General features: G+C 40.0%; 2 protein-coding genes across 5 annotated transcripts; one reads left to right on the top strand and one right to left on the bottom strand.

Moving 5' to 3' along the window:
* Positions 1-2,516: 2,516 nt before the first annotated feature.
* On the bottom strand, positions 2,517-13,954 carry cdr2b (cerebellar degeneration-related protein 2b). The gene is made up of 5 exons (XM_087275567.1): positions 13,754-13,954; positions 11,364-11,476; positions 9,263-9,411; positions 6,566-6,706; positions 2,517-4,095 (listed from the first exon to the last, which is right to left on the bottom strand). Exons 1-5 carry the CDS (start codon positions 13,830-13,832, stop codon positions 2,886-2,888), a joined length of 1,692 nt encoding a protein of 563 aa, XP_087131693.1. The 5' UTR covers positions 13,833-13,954; the 3' UTR covers positions 2,517-2,885.
* Positions 13,955-14,618: 664 nt separating this feature from the next.
* mettl9 (methyltransferase 9, His-X-His N1-histidine) lies at positions 14,619-21,805 on the top strand. Of its 4 annotated transcripts, none has more exons than XR_015503589.1 (6): positions 14,619-14,723; positions 14,795-14,956; positions 16,097-16,287; positions 16,525-17,005; positions 17,375-18,552; positions 20,847-21,805. XR_015503589.1 is itself a non-coding variant. In XM_087275403.1 (6 exons), exons 2-6 carry the CDS (start codon positions 14,795-14,797, stop codon positions 21,056-21,058), a joined length of 960 nt encoding a protein of 319 aa, XP_087131529.1. In that variant the 5' UTR covers positions 14,619-14,723; the 3' UTR covers positions 21,059-21,805.
* Positions 21,806-22,123: the final 318 nt, after the last annotated feature.

Raw genomic sequence — 22,123 nt, 5'->3', positions numbered from 1 at the left:
GTTAATACAGCAGTGCCCTTTTTTATTGAATTCTTTGCTTATTCATTTATAATACAAAGGTTTAAAGCGTTATACCATTTGTATAAATACATATATAAATATACAGTATATATCTTTTCGCTGTCAAGACTTGAATACATTGAGAACTGCCCAAGCTGTTTATTAAAGCTAATAATATTGTAAATAATATTACATTTCTTGCTTTATTAGACCTCGGTGTGTTATAAGGAGCCAAGACTACTGATTTGGACTTGATTATTTTAATCTCAGTAACCTGTCACCATTCACAGCCATTAAATAAATCACACATTCAGCTAAAGTCATCTTAGATGTCGTGAGAGTGAGGAAATGAACTGAAATGTTCATTTTTTTGAGAACTGGCCCTTTAAGGATATGAATATAGCTTTATTTGGTTAATTTCCACTCATGAGGATTTCTCCATTATGAAGCCAAATATGTTGACATCTGTATATTCAGATAATGTGTTCAGTTTTGTGTCGGCTGATAAACGTAATGCACTCTATCACTTATCAGACGCACAGATTATGAAGTGTGTGTGTGTCCAAAAGTCCAGCAGTGTTCAGTCAGATCTGTGCTTCTGATGTGGAAACACACACCCTGTTCTGCAGTGAACATTATTAACATCAACTGCTAAAGTTCACAAGATTATATAATAAAGCTGCTGGACATGAAGATAATGGCTGGACTTAACAGATGAGTTGTTATCTGCAGCTAAAAGCATCGAACTGGCGTCATTCTGTTGTTTGAAATACATTCAATATTTTAAAAAACTTCATAATAAGACATTTTAATTTAAAACAAAATCAATAAAATGACAATTAATAAAACTATATAAATAAAATAATAAAAATTCACATTAAAAATGGAAACATTTTTAATAAAAAACAAAAACGTTCACAAATTTGTAACAAAGTATTGAGATTTTTGCACAATTTCGATAACAGTATTTCAATTATTCATATGCATGTTACAGCAAAGATCTTCAATATAATGTTGTTATATTCTCATTTTTATTAGTTTGTTCTCATTTAAATGTGTCTACAAGTTAGATTTCTTTACACTAATAAGACAAATATTAACTTTTTTTAATATTGTGAAGTAATATAAACTGGAAGGCTTTTTTTTCTATATAAAACTATAGGCAAATGTTTATTTTAGTCTATATGTCAGAAGCACTTTTGTTTTACAGTAGCATTTACAAATATTTACAAAATATACAGTTACCAGATGAGGATTATATATATTTATATATATATATATATATATATATATATATATATATATATATATATATATATATATATATATATATAACAGTTCTGATTGGTTCTCGAATCTGATTGGCTGATAGCCGTGCTATATTCTGCAATATCAGCACTTGTACAGCCTCTTCACTCTTGTGTATTACTCCGCCCACACAGAGTGACAGCAGATCAATAAACTCACTACAGTCTGACTAATATTGCAGCTGCTGGACAACATCATGTACCTTTGAGGTTATTGTAGAGGAGAATGTAGTTGTTTAGATTGTTACTAATAATTACTAATAATAATTATAATAAAAATAATAATATTACTAATAATTGTTAATAATAATTTTGGAGATCCAGCATGTCGGCGATGATCCGCCACAAGATGGCGACAGAGACAGTATTATAAGCCCTTAGAGGAGAAAAACTCAGCGAATATTTTCTAATTACAGCTGATCAAATTATTATAAATCAGGTAAGTGACTTTCTAAGTCGATCTCTCTCTCTTGTGTATATTCTAGTGCTGTATTTATACCACAGTAATCTGCTAGTGTTTGCTTTGCTCTGGCTTTTTCATGGCTAATCATTGTGATCTCCTGATTGCAGCAGAGAAATACTGGGAAATCTCTGTAGACCCTGCTGAAAAATCCAGCCTAAACCAGCCTAGGCTGGTTGGCTGGTTTTAGCTGGTCGACCAGGCTGGTTTTAAAGGGGTTTTGGCCACTTCCGGGCTGGTTTCCATCCATTTCCAGCCTGGTCTTAGCTGGTCAGGCAGGGAGATGACCAGCTAAAACCAGCTTGACCAGCCTAGCCAAGCTGGGAGTCCAGCCAAAACCAGCTATACCCAGCTTAAACCAGACTGGTCAAGCTGGTTTTAGCTGGATTTGGCTGCTCATTTTCCAGCCTGACCAGCTAAGACCAGGCTGGAAATAGCTGGAAACCAGCCTGGAAATGGCCAAAACCCCTCTAAAACCAGCCTGGTCGACCAGCTAAAACCAGCCAACCAGCCTAGGCTGGTTTAAGCTGGATTTTTCAGCAGGGGACTGATGACATATCATGCTGCTCAGCCTTATAATCTTAATATTTGAGCAAAATCAGCTGTTTTGTCTTCACTTTAGACATTACGCTAGAGAATCACTCAAACACTAGCTCTACAGTGATGTTGGTGATTGAGGAGCTGTTTCTGCTGTTCTGAGGTCAGCTGCAGATGTGAATGAATGGCGGAAGAAAGTAGTTCCTCTTACAAAAGGGTTTTTGAGACTCTCCGTGATTGATTATCTTTTTTAAATACACGATTATGCTGACGAACTGTTGTATAAACACAATATCACAGGAATAGCAGTGCCGTTTGGCTGTATATTATCATTAGTGGTACACTAAGGCACTTGGGAAGCGGCCTCAAGCCAACGCACACCTCCCACCAGTGCCTTAAAGTACCTTAAAGACTGTAATAAAGTCTCAAATTATTAAATAATATTAAAATAAATAATAAAAAGCATGTCTGTTCACTTTAAAATTGTGTTTTCCATTGTGTGCTTTGCCTGCTGTGTCTATGTAACTAACATTTATTGCCAATACCTGAGTGGAAAATCTTCTGCCCCAGTTTTTTTGTGCTTATTTACAGTCAGCCTGATCGGGCTTGGTCCTGTTCTCCTTCAGGTCCTCCTTGCTCTTCTGAATGAAGGTGAAAATCTCCTGGAACAGGGCTTTGTACTCGGGCTGCTGGTTGTGTGTGGAGTGTGTGTGTGTTGGAACAGTGTTCTGGTTGTGTGTCGGCGTGTCGTTCTGGCAGCGGCGCAGCAGCGCATCGTACTTCTCCTGCAGGGCGACGTACTGCGCATCCACCTCACTCAGCAGAGACGCGCCCTGATGCTGCAGGCCACGCCCCCTGTGTTTGACCACACCCACTCCATCATCCAGCAGAGGCATTCCATTATGCAGGCCCCGCCCACTCGGGCTGACTACACGCACTTCATCATCTTGAATAGATGCTGCCTGATGCTGCAGGCTCCGCCCACTATGGCCTACCACATCCCATTCATCCAGATACACACCCTGATAAAGACCACCTCCACTCTGTGTGACCACGCCCACTCCATCATTCAACAGAGATCCGCCTTGATGCTGCAGGTTCCGCCCACTCTGACCCACCACATCCACTTCTTCATCCAATAAACACCAACTCTGTTGCAGGTTCTGACCCATCACGCCTACTTCATCAGCCAATAGAGACAAGGCCTGATGCTGTAGACTCCGCCCCTTCTGTTCGACCACACCCACTTCATAATCCAACATAGACATGTCTTTGTGCAGTCTCCGCCCCTTCTGCTTAACCACACCCACCTCATCATCTGGCATTGGCAGGCTCCGCCCCCTCTGTCCGACCACACCCACTTCATCATCAATCTGCGCAAGCACACCCACTTCATCATCTGGTATTGGTAGTCTCCGCCCCCTCAGTTCGACCACACCCACTTCATTATCCAGCAGAGACATGTCCTGATGCAGACTCCACCCCTTCTGCCAGGCCCCGCCCTCCTCCAGTGAGGGTGTGTGTGTGCTGGAGTGCAGCCGCAGCTCCTGGGCCTCAGCCTGCACTTCCTGCAGCCGTTCCTCGTATTCCTCCACCAATGCGGCTCTGGGCTCCAGTAGGCGGATCTGCAGCATCAGGTCCTCCACCTGCAGCTCTGCAGACTCTCTGAGAGCGCATTCAGACCTCAGCTGAGCCTGGAGGGAGTGCAAAGAGCGCTGAAGCTCTTCCCTCTGCTCCTGCGGCTCAGAGCACCGCCGGCTGCAGACCCAGGACTCCTGAGAGACGCAGCTCCTGAAATAAACCAACAAACCAGAGACATTAGCATGAAGCCTGACGCAGATGCACTGCAAAGACTAAATTTGACCAAGCAGAAGTGCACAGTGAGAAATACACAGTCATGGGTTTGAGGAAATTAATGTAAAGTTGCAATTATTAGATATGCAATGGCAATTACGAGCAATAAAGCAGTAATTATTAGCTATGACGTAGCAGTTGTTAGAATATAGATACAATTAAAAGTCAGTTCTTAGATATAAACTTGCAATTAACAAATATCCAGCAGAGGTAGGCTCCACCCCTTCCGCCCAACCACACCCACTTAAGATATAAAGTTGCAAATACAAACAAAAGTTGAGATTGCTACATATAAAGTTGCAATTACAAACCTTTATATTTGTTATTTATACATATTAAATTGCAATTACAAACAATTGAGTTGCGATTGTCGGATGTAAAAGTGCAAAAAAAAAAAAAACCGATTGCATCGTTAAATAGAAAGTTCAAATTCAATCGCTAAATACAAAGTAGTAATTAAACAATAGTTGCAATTACGAACAAAATTGTTAAATTTGCTACATACGGTATAAAGTTGCAATAACAAAGCATATAGTTGCAATTTTAAGATATTAAGTTGCAATGGTCGGATATTAAAGTGTAAAAACAAAACATTAGCTCTCAATTGTTAGATATGAAATTGCAATTAAAGATCGCATTTACAATTGTTATACGTAATTGTTAGAAATACATTTGAAATTACAAACCATATTGTTAAAAGTTTTAGAATTTATGTTGTGATTACAAACAAATAAGTTGCAATTGTTAAATATAAAAGTGCAAATATAAACGATTGTGTCGTTGAATAGAAAGTTGTAATAAACATTAAGCTGCAATCGCTAGATACAAAGTTGTAATTAAAGAATAGTTGCAATTACGAACAAAATTTTTTAAATTGCTACATACGGTATAAAGTTGCGATTATAAAGCATATAGTTGCAATTTTACGATATTAAGTTGCAATGGTCGGAAATTAAAGCGCGAGAACAAACCATTAGAACTCAATTGTTAGATGTAAAGTTAAAATTAAAGATCGCAGTTACAATTGTTAGACGGAATGTGACATTTAAACAATAAAGTAGCAATAGTTCGATATATAGTTGCGATTAAATAAGTCACAATTGTGAGATATAAAGTCGCAAATACAAACAATAAAGTTTTAATTTTTAGAAATGAAGTTGAAATCACAAACCATATTGTTAAATGTGTTAGAGTTTAAGTTGCGATTACAAGCAATGTAAGTTGTAATTGTTGGATATGAACGTGCAAATATATAAATGATTATGTCCTTAATATAAAATTGTAATAAATAATGGGCTTCAACTGCTAGATACAAAGTTATAATTAAATAATGATTGCAATTACGAACAAAACTGTTAAACTTGCTACATACGGTATAAAGTTGCGATTACAAAGCATATAGTTCAAATTTTAATATATTAAGTTGCAATTGTCGGATATTAAAGTGCATAACAAACTATTAGATCTCCATTGTTAGATATCAAGTAAAAATTAAAGATCGCAGTTACAATTGTTAGACGTAATGTGACATATAAACAATAAAGTAGCAATACTTCGATATATAGTTGCAATTAAACGATATAAAGTCGCGAATACAAACAATATTTAAAAACGTAACATTACAAACCACAATTGGTAGATTTTAAGTTGCGATTATAAACAATGAAGTTGCAATCATTAGATACAAAGTAGCAATTAAAGAAAACAGCTACAACTGTTTAATACATAGCTGCGATTACGAACAGATGTTGATATAAAGTTATGAGAACGTCACAGTTGTGAGAAATAATAAAGGGTTTTAGAAAAGCACAATATAAATATAAAACTATTACCTCATACATTCATTTTCCTTCGACTTAGTATCAATTGTAGAGGCCACCACAGCGGAATGAACCGCCAACTATTACAGCACATGTTTTACACAGTAGACTGCAACCCAGTGGGAAACACCAAAACACACTCATTCACACACACTCAAACACTACGGCCAGTGTAGTTGATCAGTTCCCCTATAGCGCATGTGTTTGAACTGTGGGGGAAACCGGAGCACCCAGAGGAAACCCACGCCAACACAGGAAGAACATGCAAACTCCACACAGAAACACCAACTGACCCAGCCTTGACTCAAAGCACCGACCTTCTTGCTGTTAGTGCTATACACTGAGCCACCCGTGCCGCCCTAAAACTACTAGCTATTATCTGAAATCAGTCATCCATCATGATTGTAGATTTCTGCGGTCATGTAATCCAGTGTTTACTCCAGCAGATTGAGTTCTTCCTAATCCGAGCCCCAGAATGAAAAGAAGCTGATTTGTTTCTTGGCTAATCCACTTGACTGAGACTCTATAAAACAGTGTGTACTTGACCTGCTGCAGGTCTAAACACAGAGAGGTTTAAACACACACACCTGCGTGAAGCACATTTCCCCCTCTGATCATCTCTGAGGGATCTGCAGAGTTTGTGTTCTTCAGCAATCTGCTTCATCTTCTGCAGGTCAGTCTGGAGCTCCTCCACGTGCGTCTGCAGACCGTCCACTGTTTCTGTGAGTCTGAAAACACCACATGCTGCGTCACAAATCACTATCTATCCCACATAGTGCTTCAATACCAGCAATGCAAGGAACAGGCTTGTTGAGTTACCTCAGAAGAACGGACTCTGAGCAACACAGCACTTTTGAGTGTATAATAGTAGAGCGTGCAAGCTTTCAGACTCAATAAATCTTCATTAATGAACTGTTCTGTTGCTCAGTATTCCAAAATAAACTCATTCAATCATGCTCTCTTCGGCTGCGGTCACACTGGAGTTTGAGCTTGCCTAATTGTGTCGTGCGGTGCAGCGAAAAGATTATTAGACATTTTATGAAGCGAGCGATTGCTCCATGTTTTAACCAGGTAAACTCTGCTGCTAATTTTGGATTTCTGCCTGGATTTTGCCTACCCAAATGTAAAAGCTTTCCAAATCCACATGCAGAGGTGTAAATGCAAAAATGTGGTGTCATTTTAAAGAAAACACTTTGAATTTTCATACAACAGTATTGAAAGTGTTTTAAATATCTGTATATGTCGTCTGTGTTATAATAAACACCTAATAAAAGAGGTGCTTTTTGTATTTTTTTTTTTATAAACTCAAATGTGAAAGTGTCTCTTTTAGGTTGTGTGTGGTCTAGCGTGCTGTGATTAATGTTGGTGGTTCCTGCACATGTCTGTAATCATAGGAAAACAGAAAAATGTCTCCACCATAATCTATGCAGAAGTTATTGTATTCCAACTGATGAGAGGTGCTGTACAAGCCACAGGAGCGATCATTGTGTTCATATTTCACTATTCTTCTGTTTAATCAAACATAATTCACTGTGTTTGGAGCACATCAGACATATAAAAGGATTACTTATGCACATCAGCTCAAAAACAGAGGAGAATGGGCCTGAAGCGCACAGCATAAGGTAAGAGATGACAGCTGTCTGTGCTATCTGGGGCTGCTTATTGATCATGAATGTATTGTGTTCACTTCTGCGCAATGGAAACACCACAATTCATTCCACAACTGTTTGATATGTGAATATAATTCAGTAAAACGAATGCTAGAACCGTATGAGCACCAGCAAGAGCTTTCATTCGAGCTATAACTTGTACATGTGTTATATATGAACCATATGAATATGAACCAATGTTCAACACCCAGCTCGGGTCTCCAAAATACTGTGTGTTTAAGTGTAAATAACTTGAGTACAGTAGAATAAAAACCAAAGTGATGCATTTAAACATAAAATATAGATTCTACACTTTCAAACGAAACCACTTACAGGGGTCTGGTGCAATGCTAGCCCTTTAACTCTGAAAGCGAAAGTCGATGATGTCACAGACCCGGTACCGGGTGCGCAGAGTTTAGAGGTCATGTGTTGATCCTCGATTGGTCTCACTCAGTTAAGTCATGTGATTTCGCAGGTCGGAGTCCACCTTGAACTTTCCAATGCAGCGGTCTGCTAAACTTGACGCACGAGCTTGTGTTTCCGGTCTGATGCTCTCGCAAGCGTATGAATGGAAGTCTATGGGGGGAAAAGTCGAGAAGGGTATAAACGGAGGTCGGAGCCAGCTCCAAGTGGGCTGTGCAAACCTTATTCAGTGATATTTAGAGTTCAATATTGTTCTTTAAGAATGTGTACACCTAACCCTCACAGCCTGGTTTATACTTTTGCGTCAAGTGGCTCAAACTCACTCATTTTGAGGCAGGAACCGGCGGACGTGCAACAACTTTAACTATGAGGTAAACACAAAACAAAACTTTCCATCCAGAGCTCCTTCACAGGACTCCACACTTGTAAATAATCGCTACATTGGGTTTGCGCCATTCGCGCGGCTCTCAGTTCCAGCCAGACTCGTCAGCGCTACCAAGCCGACCAATCACAGAGCTTGACGTGTAGTTACATTTTTTGAGAGGTGCACATCAGCGACGCCGACGGCCACGGCGAAGGGCTATGTGTCAGCACCGTAGCATATGCGTGCGTTTGACGCAGAAGTATAAATCAGCCTTTACCTGTTGTGTTTAATGAACGTTTACATCTAAAGCCAACCTCACAGTAACCTGATAAGCCCAACCTACTTGTGGTTTAAGTCCCTCCCACTTGGAGGTCACCCAACCTACTTGCGGTGTAATCCCTCCCACCTGCAGGTCTCCGGGCTGCAGCGATACCTACTTGGAAAAGTCCAGCGTGAGCGCAGCTTAACAGTAAGAGGGGCGTGTTTGAGGATATTAATATGCAAGTGCTATGAAAACCCTCAGGCTGACGTCAGCAGAAGGATGCAGAATCAAATGCTCAGGTTTTAATTGAAAGCTACTAAAACAAACACATTTTTCCTGGATATTTTTTCACCTTAATAATAACGATGAGCTGGCAAAATTGTACGTTTTGATTTGAAGCGGACGTTAAATATGAAAGAATGTGGATGATGTGAAGGATGACTGACAGGGCACGTCATTAAGCAACAGAGCGGTTCATTAATGAGGAAGTGGTTCGTAGCGAAGCTTGAACACTCTTGCGCACGCAAAAGTTTCTACATCTTCCTACTTTTAGGACATCGTGAGCAGCTGCTGTCTGGAGCCTCACCCTTGGATCTTCATCTGCGCTGCTCGGTTCTCCTGCGTCAGCTTCTGGTTTTTCAGCTCCAGCTCTTGTGAACTGGCGTCCAGCTGCTCGTAGAGTTTAGCATGTTGATCACTGACCGACCGCAGCAGATCCACCTGCTTGGACAGATACTGGAACACCAACAGATCAACATCAGACCATGACACACACAGCTGAAGACAACAGTATCTATGTATCTTTGTATGTATGTATGTATGTATGTATGTATGTATGTATGTATGTATGTATCTATCTATCTATCTATCTATCTATCTATCTATCTATCTATCTATCTATCTATCTATCTATCTATCTATCTATCTATCTATCTATCTATCTGTCCGTCCGTCCGTCCGTCCGTCTATCTATCTATCCATCCATCCATCCATCCATCCATCCATCCATCCATCCATTCAACCATCCATTCATCCATCAATCTATCAATCTATCATTCCCTCCCTCCCTCCCTCCCTCCATCCATCCATCCATCCATCCATCTATCTATCTATCTATCTATCTATCTATCTATCTATCTATCTATCTATCTATCTATCTATCTATCTATCTATCCATCTATCACGATCCATCCATCCATCCATCCATCCATCTATCTATCTATCTATCTATCTATCTATCTATCTATCTATCTATCTATCTATCTATCTATCTATCTATCTATCTATCTATCTATCTATCTATCTATCTATCTATCTATCACAATCTATCTATCTATCTGTCCGTCCGTCCGTCTGTCTATCTATCTATCTATCTATCTATCTATCCATCCATCCATCCATCCATCCATCCATCCATCCATTCATCCATCCATTCATCCATCAATCTATCAATCTATCCATCCATCCATCCATCCATCCATCCATCATCCATCCCTCCCTCCCTCCCTCCCTCCCTCCCTCCATCCATCCATCCATCCATCTATCTATCTATCTATCTATCTATCTATCTATCTATCTATCTATCTATCTATCTATCTATCTATCTATCTATCTATCTATCTATCTATCTATCTATCATCCATTCATCCATCCATCCATCTATCTATCTATCTATCTATCTATCTATCTATCTATCTATCTATCTATCTATCTATCTATCTATCTATCTATCTATCCATCCATCTATCACGATCCATCCATCCATCCATCCATCCATCCATCCATCCATCCATCCATCCATCTATCTATCTATCTATCTATCTATCTATCTATCTATCCATCCATCTATCACGATCCATCCATCCATCTATCTATCTATCCATCCATCCATCCATCCATCTATCTATCTATCTATCTATCTATCTATCTATCTATCTATCTATCTATCTACCTATCTATCTATCTATCTATCTATCATCCATTCATCCATTCATCCATCCATCCATCCATCCATCCATCCATCCATCCATCCATCCATCTATCTATCTATCTATCTATCTATCTATCTATCTATCTATCTATCTATCTATCTATCTATCTATCATCCATTCATCCATTCATCCATCCATCCATCCATCCATCCATCCATCCATCCATCCATCCATCCATCCATCCATCTATCTATCTATCTATCTATCTATCTATCTATCTATCTATCTATCTATCTATCTATCTATCTATCTATCTATCTATCTATCTATCTATCTGTCTGTCTATCTATCCATCTATCTATCTATCTATCTATCTATCTATCTATCTATCTATCTATCTATCTATCTATCTATCTGTCTGTCTATCTATCCATCCATCTATCTATCTATCTATCTATCTATCCATCTATCACGATCCATCCATCCATCCATCCATCCATCCATCCATCCATCCATCCATTTATCTATCCATCCATCCATCCATCCATCCAGCTCTATAGGGGAATTAATCAACTAAACTGGCTGTAGTGAATGGGTGTGTATGGGTGTTTCCCAGTGCTGGGTTGCAGCCGGAAGGGCATCCACTGCCTGAAACAGATGCTGGAATTTCTGCATGGGAAGTGGTGTACGCATGCTTTCGCCACTGTTTTGTCTGTATGTCATGTTTATAAGTGGTTATTATGCAGACAGATGTACCTCTATCTCCTGCATCTGCTCCTGGTTGGTGATGTACATCTGCTGGATTGTTTCTTCTAATTCTCTGTTTTGCTCCAGTAAATTTTTACCCAATTCAGCGGCCAAATGAAGATCTGCACAAAGCATTGGTTACGCAAAAATCAGCAAACACAGGGTTTTAACTGGAACATTTAATGTAGTTCATTAGTTTCAGTTTGGGTTTACTTGTAAACCATTTTCCACCATAATTATCAATGCAAAGCAGTGGTACTAATGTCATTGCATTACAGTCAAAATCAGAAAAGCTACCCTACCTTTGTGTATAAGGTAGAAATTATATATATATATATATATATATATATATATATATATATATATATATATATATATATATATATATATATATATATATATATATATATATATATATACATGTGTGTGTGTGTGTGTGTGTGTGTGTGTGTGTGTAATTAAAATGGCTAATGTTAATGTAAAATAAATATGAATGTATTCATTACACTATTTATTGACTGTATAACTGTAATGCAGTAAATAAATACATTTATCTTTATTTTACTTTACAGACTTTTGAACATTTGGGTTTAAGCCTTGTTAATTCAAATTTAGTCATACATATCATTATTTTCTTTAGGGATGGTCTAATATCCAATTTTGGATTCATTCATTCATTTAAAGCTATCTGCTTTAAATAATATAAAAAATAGAGGGAGGAATGAGTTGCACTTATTTTGAATAATATAAATGAATCATTAATCATTGCAAAAAAAAAGGTAAAAGAAATGTAATCTGCAAACAAAATAGCTAATGACAAAAAAAAAGAGTCTTGGACAATGAAATTAAAAAGTAATATTTAAATTTGCATACAGCATCAGCACTGGCTTTATTTAGGTTTACTGTATAAATATATTTCATTATATGTCAAATAAAAGTTAATGCTGTTAACAGAAATATTAAATAACAAAAATTACAGATATTGTCATTTTATTTTTTATCTGAACTTGTGCCTTTCTTTAAATGTTGCACAGTTGAATGATAAATAAATCCAATGCATATTCAGTAAAACAGATTTAATGGAGAATAAACTAAAAAAGATTATCTGAGTGTAATTAACAACGGTCAAAAGTTTTCAAATTCGATATATAACTTGTATATCACTGTAAAAAACATGCATAAATTAGCAGTTTCCAAATTTGTGATTCGTGTTTTTATTTTTCTGCGTTTATTTCTGCTTCTGAATTGCATTATGGGATCTTGATCTTTCTTCCAACAACTTTTACTTTGAAAAGTTGCATAAACTGACTTTTATTGACATTTTAATAGTGTAAAATGATATATTGTCTGTGTTGGTGTTGTATATTACACTACATTAACCTTATAATAAACTTCAGCACATTTTCTGTTATTTTACACACTTGTATCTCTAGATATTATTTCTTATATTATTTTAAAATAATAAAAAAAAATAAAATGTCAATAAAAGTCACTTTATTAAACTGTAGAGTTGAATTTTCAACATCAAAAGTGGACAGAGCAGAGATCATCATCCCATAATGCAATCCACAACCGCAAAAACACACATTTCCAGATATGTTTTCATAGTGTATTCACCCTTAAGTTTGCCAATGTTGAGTTCCTTCTCGTTTTATTTCAACTCAGGAGAGTGAGAAAGCAAATCTGATTAGCACATCAGTCTTTCATGTGTAACAGACACTCACAGGATGTGGTGGAGAATGAACACACAAACATTTCCTTCATCATGCAGCTGTTTCAGCCTCAGTTAAACTTTAAATATACATAACCATAAATAAATTACATTAAACACTACGTGAATTACGTAAACAGTACGTGGATATATATGTTATAATGATTCAAAAGTTGCCATGATAGCACATTTACAATATATTAATATAAACAAAGTGAAGCAATACTGTTTTATACAATTATAGGGTATAATACACTACAATACAACACAGTTCACTTTATTAAAGACGAATTTTATTACAATATATATATATATATATATATATATATATATATATATATATATATATATATATATATATATATATATATATATATCAGTTTATCCAATAGTTAAGTATGCTGGAGCTTTCATTAGTGTTGTAAATACTACGTAATACATTATATTATGTGGTTCAAAAACACATTTTCACAAGCAAATCAGATTAAAAGAGCACTTTCGCGTGATGTTAATATCACAAATTAATTTTAAAGTAGCTTCTACTTCAAAATTCCGCGTTTAATTTAATTTATTGCGATATTTATTTGTTTTCGACATTGTTTTTCTTCAGCACACCGTATTTATACTCAAATAAACACTTAATAAAACATGCAGATTATATAGAATGAGGTGAACAATAATAACTCACCGTGTTCCAGATCCTGCTGGTCATACCACGGTTCCTCTTCTTTCATATCAAACTCTCCTTCTATCATGTCTGTGAGCATCTTTACTCAGTCGAGCGTATAGTTTTGTTTGTAAAATTAAGTCGATGTTTTCTCCGCAAATGTAAAGGATCTGCGCTTGTTTTTAATGTTCAGACTGATTTCATTAACTCGCAGCCTACTGTAATCAGTTAGAACTGAGTGCGTGTTCTTGTGTCATCGGCCGCGCGCAGGAGGAATGACGTATGAACGCGCCTGGTTACTGCAGGTGCGCGCAAAAAAATATACAGCGAAACCTATGAGCGCAACCTGCATACAATCTCGAGGGATTTTTTATTTTTAGCTCTGCATAGACGATATATTCTGCCTTATGAAGGGTTTATATATGACTCTGTTAGAAAAAAAATACTAAATGGTAGAAAACCTTACTTAAAGTACTGGAATTAAAGGTCATGTGAAATTAAAATATTTTTAACTTATTAGTATCAGTTTGATAGTTATATAAGTATATATTTATAATCTAGTGTGTTTTAAATGATATAAACCTGGTATAAACTCCAGAGATAGATAGATGATAGATAGATAGATAGATAGATAGATAGATAGATAGATAGATAGATAGATAGATAGATAGATAGATAGATAGATAGATAGTCGATTACAGTAGATGTAAATAATATTTAACAGAAGAAAGAAACTAAATAGTGAGTAAATATTATTTTTGGGGGGTGAACTGTCTCTTTAAGAGCCCAATTTTAGTAAACGCACGCCTCCTGCTGGTCACAGTGCGCGTGACCGAGCACGTGCTTTGACGGTCGGTCTCTTTTCAGTGTAACACCATGAGGAAGTGAATTGTCTTTTTTTCCAGCTGATCTGTGTGTCAGATGTGTTTGTTGTCTACTCTATCCTCCAGACAGACAGATGATGAGTGTGTGAACAGCCCCCCGCCTGCAGGTTTGTGTGTGGATGAACGTTCAGTCATTCGGTCGCTGATGTTTATTATATCTCTGTCGTGTCTTCAGCAGATGAGGAGGCTGCTCTTCGTCTTCTGGCTGCTGTTTTATGTGTGGTTCCTGCTGTCCATCAGGAAGATGTGGACGGGTCGGTATGTTCGCAGTCCTCTGGCCAGATCTCTCTTCATGAACATGCTGTCAGACACCGAAACGGCGGACTATGGGGACCAAAAGGTGAGAAAACTGCTGAAAATGAACTTAATTTAATTTTGAAAGACACAATACGATGAGTATTTAATCAAAAATATAGTATATCTACATCTAAAACAGATTTATCCACATTGTAAAGAGAATTAGTTGTGTTTACACTGTAGTAAAGTGTTGCTGCTAGAAGGGATACAGCTACAGCTGGAAGTTCATTCATTCATTCATTTTCTTTTCGGCTTAGTCCCTTTATTAATCAATGGTCACCACAGTGGAATGAACCGCCAACTTATCCAGCATATGTTATAAGCTGCAAATGCCCTTCAAGCTGCAACCCATCACTGGGAAACAACTATACACTCATTCTCACACATACACTATAGACAGTGTAGTTCATCAGTTTCCCTGTAGTGCATGTGTTTGGACTGTGGCCCTAAGACGTTGACTGTGTGCAGGGCCTGCGCGTCCATAGAGGCGACCTAGGCGGCGTCCCCGAAACTCCCTCGCCACCAGTGCCCTCAGTTATATCCACGTCTAGGGCGGCAGAATAGAGAGGGCGGCGTCCCCGAAACTACCCTCGCTACCCGCGCCCTCAGTTATATCCGTGTCTAGGGTGGCAGAATAGAGGGCGGCGTCCCTGACACTACCCTCACCACCCGCGCCCTCAGTTATATCCACGTCTAGTGCGGCAGAATAGAGAGGGCGGCGTCCCCGACACTACCCTCACCACCCGCGCCCTCAGTTATATCCACGTCTAGTGCGGCAGAATAGAGAGAGCGGCGTCCCCGACACTACCCTCACCACCCGCGACCTCAGTTATATCCACGTCTAGGGTGGCAGAATAGAGGGCGGCGTCCGCGACACTACCCTCACCACCCGCACCCTCAGTTATATCCACGTCTAGGGTGGCAGAATAGAGGGCGGCGTCCGCGACACTACCCTCACCACCCGCGCCCTCAGTTATATCCACGTATAGGGCGGCAGAATAGAGAGAGCGGCATCCCCGACACTACCCTCACCACCCGCGCCCTCAGTTATATCCACGTATAGGGCGGCAGAATAGAGAGGGCGCCCCCCCTTCCACCCCCGTTTATGGTTGAGGGCGGCATGACCTTGCCTAGAGCGGCACTTCAGCTTGTTCCGGTCCTGACCGTGTGTGTGTGTCCGCAGTGGTACTGCTGCTGCCCGGATCTGCTTGGAGAAAGCGTGAGCTCTGTGTTCGTTCAGAGTCATCTGGATGAGGAGACGCAGGCGTTTCTGCAAAGGAGCGTCGAGAAGTCCAGCTGGATCTTCACTCAGCTTTACCACTCACTGTTCTCCAGCATCTTCAGCCCCATCATCTCCCGCACATCCATCAACGGGTAACACACACACACAGTCAGCTTCATGACTCGCTGTTGTCCAGCATCTTCAGCCCTCATCTCCTGTATATACACATGTATATGCACAGTGTTATTATTCAAAACTCTTTATTTAAAGTGTTTGTTTTTTTTTTAAATATAATAAGACAACAATAATTATCTAGAAGATTCTGTGTATATTCTGTGATGGCACTCGGCTGGATGTACATTATCCCTTGTTTTGGTGTGTGTCTGCAGGTTTCTGGGCCGCGGCTCCATGTTCGTGTTCTCCAGGGATCAGTTTCGGCGTCTCCTCAGGATCGGGCCGGACTGGAGAGCGCAGCGGATGCTGGATCTGGGAGCCGGAGACGGAGGCGTCACTGAAGTCATGGGTTCACACTTTCATGAGGTCTACGCTACTGAGGTCTCCACACCTATGAAGTGGCATCTACAGCGCAAAAACTACAGGTAAAGACATCTCCTGTCTCCTGTATCCGCATTATCCACAGTGTAGGGTGGTTACTTTTAAAATGTATTTGATTATAGACAGGGCCGGCGCGTCCATAGAGGCAACCTAGGCAGACGCCTAGGGCGGCAGAATAAAAAGGCCGGCGTCCCCGACACTACCCTCACCACTCGCACCCTCAGTTATATCCGCGTCTAGGGCGGCAGAATAGAGAGAGCGGCATCCACAACACTACCCTTACCACCCACGCCCTCAGTTATATCCGCGTCTAGGGCGGCAGAATAGAGAGAGCGGCATCCACAACACTACCCTTACCACCCACGCCCTCAGTTATATCCGCGTCTAGGGCGGCAGAATAGAGAGGGCGGCGTCCCTGACACTACCCTCACCACCCGCACCCTCAGTTATATCCGTGTCTAGGGCGGCAGAATAGAGAGGGCGGCGTCCCTGACACTACCCTCACCACCCAAGCCCTCAGTTATATCCGCGTCTAGGGCGGCAGAATAGAGAGAGCGGCATCCACAACACTACCCTTACCACCCACGCCCTCAGTTATATCCGCGTCTAGGGCGGCAGAATAGAGAGGGCGGCGTCCCTGACACTACCCTCACCACCCGCACCCTCAGTTATATCCGTGTCTAGGGCGGCAGAATAGAGAGGGCGGCGTCCCTGACACTACCCTCACCACCCAAGCCCTCAGTTATATCCGCGTCTAGGGCGGCAGAATAGAGAGGGCAGCGTCCCTGACACTACCCTCACCACCCGCACCCTCAGTTATATCCGTGTCTAGGGCGGCAGAATAGAGAGGGCGGCGTCCCTGACACTACCCTCACCACCCGCACCCTCAGTTATATCCGCGTCTAGGGCGGCAGAATAGAGAGGGTGGCATACCTGACACTACCCTCACCACCCGCACCCTCAGTTATATCCGCGTCTAGGGCGGCAGAATAGAGAGGGTGGCATACCTGACACTACCCTCACCACCCGCACCCTCAGTTATATCCGCGTCTAGGGCGGCAGAATAGAGAGCGGCGTCCCCGACACTACCCTCACCACCCGCACCCTCAGTTATATCCGCGTCTAGTGCGGCAGAATAGAGAGAGTGGCGTCCGCGACACTACCCTCACTACCCGCACCCTCGGTTTTATCCATGATCCCGACACTACCCTCACCACCCGCCCCATCAGATTTATCCACGTCTGGGGCAGCAGAATAGAGAGGGCGGCGTCTGCGACACTACCCTCACCACCCGTGCCCTCAGTTATATCCGTGTGTTGGGCGGCAAAATAGAGAGGGTTGGGGTTGAGGGTGGCGTGACCGTCCTTTGCCTAGAGCGGCAGTTCAGCTTGCTCCGGCCCTGTTTATAGATTGTTTAACCCTCCTGTAGACCCGAACGTTAGAAAAAATGATTTCTATTTCACATTTTCCTGAAGGAGGAACACGTTTAAGGTACAACAGTCATCCTTCTGGTCAATTTTGTATTGTATTGACTCAAAAAATTCCATCCATGCATTTTAATTAGCAGTAAATTGCTGCCATTCCTGCATTTTGTCCTGGTAAAGTTGTAATTATACTGTAGTTTTCAAGTATTACTATGTGAAGGCGCTACTGAGTTTATCATGTGTGTGTGTGCAGTCTGCTGGGTATCGATGAGTGGCAGTGCACCGGTCTCCAGTATGATCTGATCAGCTGTCTGAATCTGCTGGATCGCTGTGACGAGCCGCTGAAGCTCCTGCAGGACATCAGGAGTGCGCTGGTGCCCGAAACGGGACGCCTCATCCTGGCCGCGGTGCTGCCCTTTCAGCCTTATGTGGAGACGGGTAAGAGGAGCACCCAAAGAGGTCATGATTTATAGATCACCATGTCCCAATTGCACGTCTGACACCCAATAAAAGCTCTTTTTTTCCATGTTCAAACTAAATGTTGTCATCCAAAGCAGCAGCACGTAAAATATTACATGTTTTGAACCCATGGTTTGAAATTAATACTCTTATTACTCGTAGATTAATCCTAAATTTGTAACCATCGCAGAGAGATCGCCTCTCTTATCATTCAAATCACATGTATGAAAGCTTTTAGGCTTTCCTGTTAAATATAATGATGACAGAAGAAGTTGTGGTGGGTTATTCGGGATGTGGAGGGTTTCTTAGCTTATTAAAGGTGTTTTCTGTCACTGCGCCGGCAGCTAGCTCACATGGTCGCCCACTGAAGCTAAGCAGGGCTGCGCCCGGTCAGTACCTGGATGGGAGACCACATGGGAAAGCTAGGTTGCTGCTGGAAGTGGTGTTAGTGAGGCCAGCAGGGGGCGCTCAACCTGTGCTCAACCCCGGCATCCTGGCCAAATCTGCCCACTGGCCTCCTAACCCTCCCCATATCATAATTGGCTTCATCACTCTGTCTCCGGTCTACGGTCTGGCGCAAACTGGCTGCTGACGCGTCATCTAGGTGGATGCTGCACACTGGTGGTGGATGAGGAGATTCCCCCTATGTGTAAAGCTCGTTGAGTGCCCAGAAAAGCGCTTTATATGTAAGGAATTATTATTAGCATAATTAACATTACTTGTTTAGCATTAATGCATTCAATGTAAGCTGCACGATTAATCATTAAAAGATCGGGATCTCAACACCCACGCAACATACATTATAAATGATGGTGATTTGCATATGTTTATTAATCCTTCCAATCGCTGCATTCAGATCTGTGTTTGAAAAACTCCAAAATCAGGAAAGAGATTCAGTCTTTAGTCTTTTGAGTTGAATATGAAGTTACAAACAGTCAAATAACACAGAAGTTCTGGGAGAACAGCTTATAATTTAGATAAATCCATGTGTTTATGATAAAGATTTAATTCACCATCATATGCATGTTATTACGCCCAAAAATGAAAGTTGTAGGCAGCAATTGCATCATTTAACCAGTAGGTGGCCAGCCTTCAAAAATACGCCACTTAATAATTCTTCAACAATCCGCTTGTTAAGTGGTGTGTTTGTGACGTATGTAATACTGTTTCCGGGTCCAAGCCGCCATTCATTTGAGTGGAGAAATCATTCGTTTATGATCACGTTTTATTTCTATCACACATTAAAGTTAATTATGAATAAAATCATAGTGTACACAACAATCTCTGGGCTTGCACCATAACAAATATCAAAAATTTAACAGTTTATTTAAAAAAATTATCACTTTCTGGCCATCGGATATTAGGCATGGACATATAAACTGCGATCGTGATTTTCGAAAGCCTTAAATCGCTTTGTAAACGTTTCTTATTACCATTTCATGAGTCTCCCCATTCAGTTGAATGGAGCGCTTGGACCCGGAAGCCGCTTCGCGTGACGTCACACTTAACAAGCGGATGATCATCTAGCAATGAAACGTGAAGTTTAATGAGTGAAGAACTGAATTATTTATTGAAAATGAGACAAAAAATAAATATTATAATTGTACAAATTATAAAGTTAGATTTCTACATTTAGCGTGATCAGCAACAGTAGTAACAGTGAATTTTTCACAGCAATGAATATTTATTTTTATTCAGCGGATTATTTCTTCATTTTATTTTGAATAAAATTACAGCTTCTCAGTTGTTTGGTAAAACCAAAAGTGTCTTGCAGTGCTGTTTCTGTTATAAATGAAAAGCAAATTAGATTTATCTCCTCCCCTTTTTGGCTGATCCGAAAAATGGTCCGATCCGTTACTCAAAAACCATAATATGATCCGAACCGGGAGATTTGTGATCTGTTACATCACTTATTACCATCATGTAGGACTTTTAGCCGCATTTTGCGACAGGATATTCCACACTCAGGGGTGTTTGGCACTATTCTCTGCACCTACCAAGTCAGGAAAGGACCACAGACACACACATCGCGAAATTCAGAAGCTTTTTTTCTTTCTATTCGGCGTGCGGTATCAAACTCCATTAAAAAAACACTCTTGCATGACTCCACACTCGCATCCAATACCTCAGTTTGTCTTGGGTGGGTTGCATGGATAGCCTGAGAAATAATCTGCAGTTGAACTTGTCGTGAAATTTTAAACGAAACACCCAACATCACAATGAACACGAACTGTTGCTGCATAATGTGTGTGTGAATGTGTGTATCTGTGCAGGCGGGTCGTGGGTTCGGCCGAAGCAGCACATCCAGGTTCAGGGGAAGAGCTGGGAGGAGCAGGTGACGCACCTGAGCACGCAGGTGTTCCCGCAGGTGGGTTTGGAGCTGCAGGCCGTCACGCGTCTGCCGTATCTGTGTGAAGGAGACATGTACAGAGATTATTACGTGCTGGACGACGCCGTCTTCATCCTCAAACCACTCAAACACTGACACAAACACTGACTGACAACTCCAACCAAAGGGCTGACGCAACTCAGGAAAACATCAACATTATTCAATCAGAGTCACGCAGATGACGGACTGCAGAGTTTCCTTTGGGAACGGAATAAAGATTCAGTGGAAACGTTTGGAGAAATCTACTTATTATTTTGGTCTAATTACAGGTAAATGATTAGCCCTCCTGTGAAATTTAATATGAATATTTCCTGATAATGTTATCAAATATTTAGGTGCTGTTTAATAAATACGGTTTAAAGAAATTAAAACGCAGAAGTATGGAAAAACATATACCTGTAGTCAACATTTGAAGTTGATTTAAGATATTATTATAGTATAATTAACAAAGTACAAATGTTTATATATTGATCCTGTATGTTACTGATTAAATATCGGTATTGTTCAATACACACTTTTATTTTAAAGGTTTTAATTCTTGTTAAATGTTGATTGCTGAAGTTATTCTGAAGTAATAACTGCAGATCCTCATAGTGTGTGTCTCTAATATGTTATTATTATTGTTATATGTTTTCTGTCAGTCTGAACAGAACTTTTGATGAGTCTGAAACATCGTAGGACCAAGTTAAGACATTATTAAATGATGTCTGCTGCTCATTGCACAACACAACATGCATTTGCAGTATGTAGGTTCTGGTTAAGTTCATGTTTTCCTTGTGTATTAAGTATGTGCTGATTTTATCGATCGTGTGTTCACTGTGCAATAAATCTCCTTGAACTTGATGATGAGGTGAGAGGAACTCGTTTGTTATATAATAAAATCTAGTTTATTAGTTAAATGCTTGTTTTGTTAGACAATTAAATGCATTAAATTGAAGCCAAAGCTAGCAAATTAAATTATAGTCAGGGGGTTATTCTGCTTTTTTATATAAAGTATTAAAAACACTGCAACTTTTTTAATAATTTAGAACTTGTATTTTTAATATATATATATATAATTTTTTTAATGTATGTATATATTTGTAAGTATGTATGTATGTGTACATATATGTGTGTGTGTGTGTGTGTGTGTGTATATGTGTATGTATATTATATTTTTAT

The sequence above is a fragment of the Danio rerio genome, chromosome 12 (genome assembly GCF_052040795.2).
Source record: "Danio rerio strain M-AB ecotype USA chromosome 12, GRCz13ab, whole genome shotgun sequence".
In the NCBI taxonomy this organism is placed as follows: Eukaryota; Metazoa; Chordata; class Actinopteri; order Cypriniformes; family Danionidae; genus Danio; species Danio rerio.
This window is presented reverse-complemented; position numbering and strand designations above follow the sequence as displayed.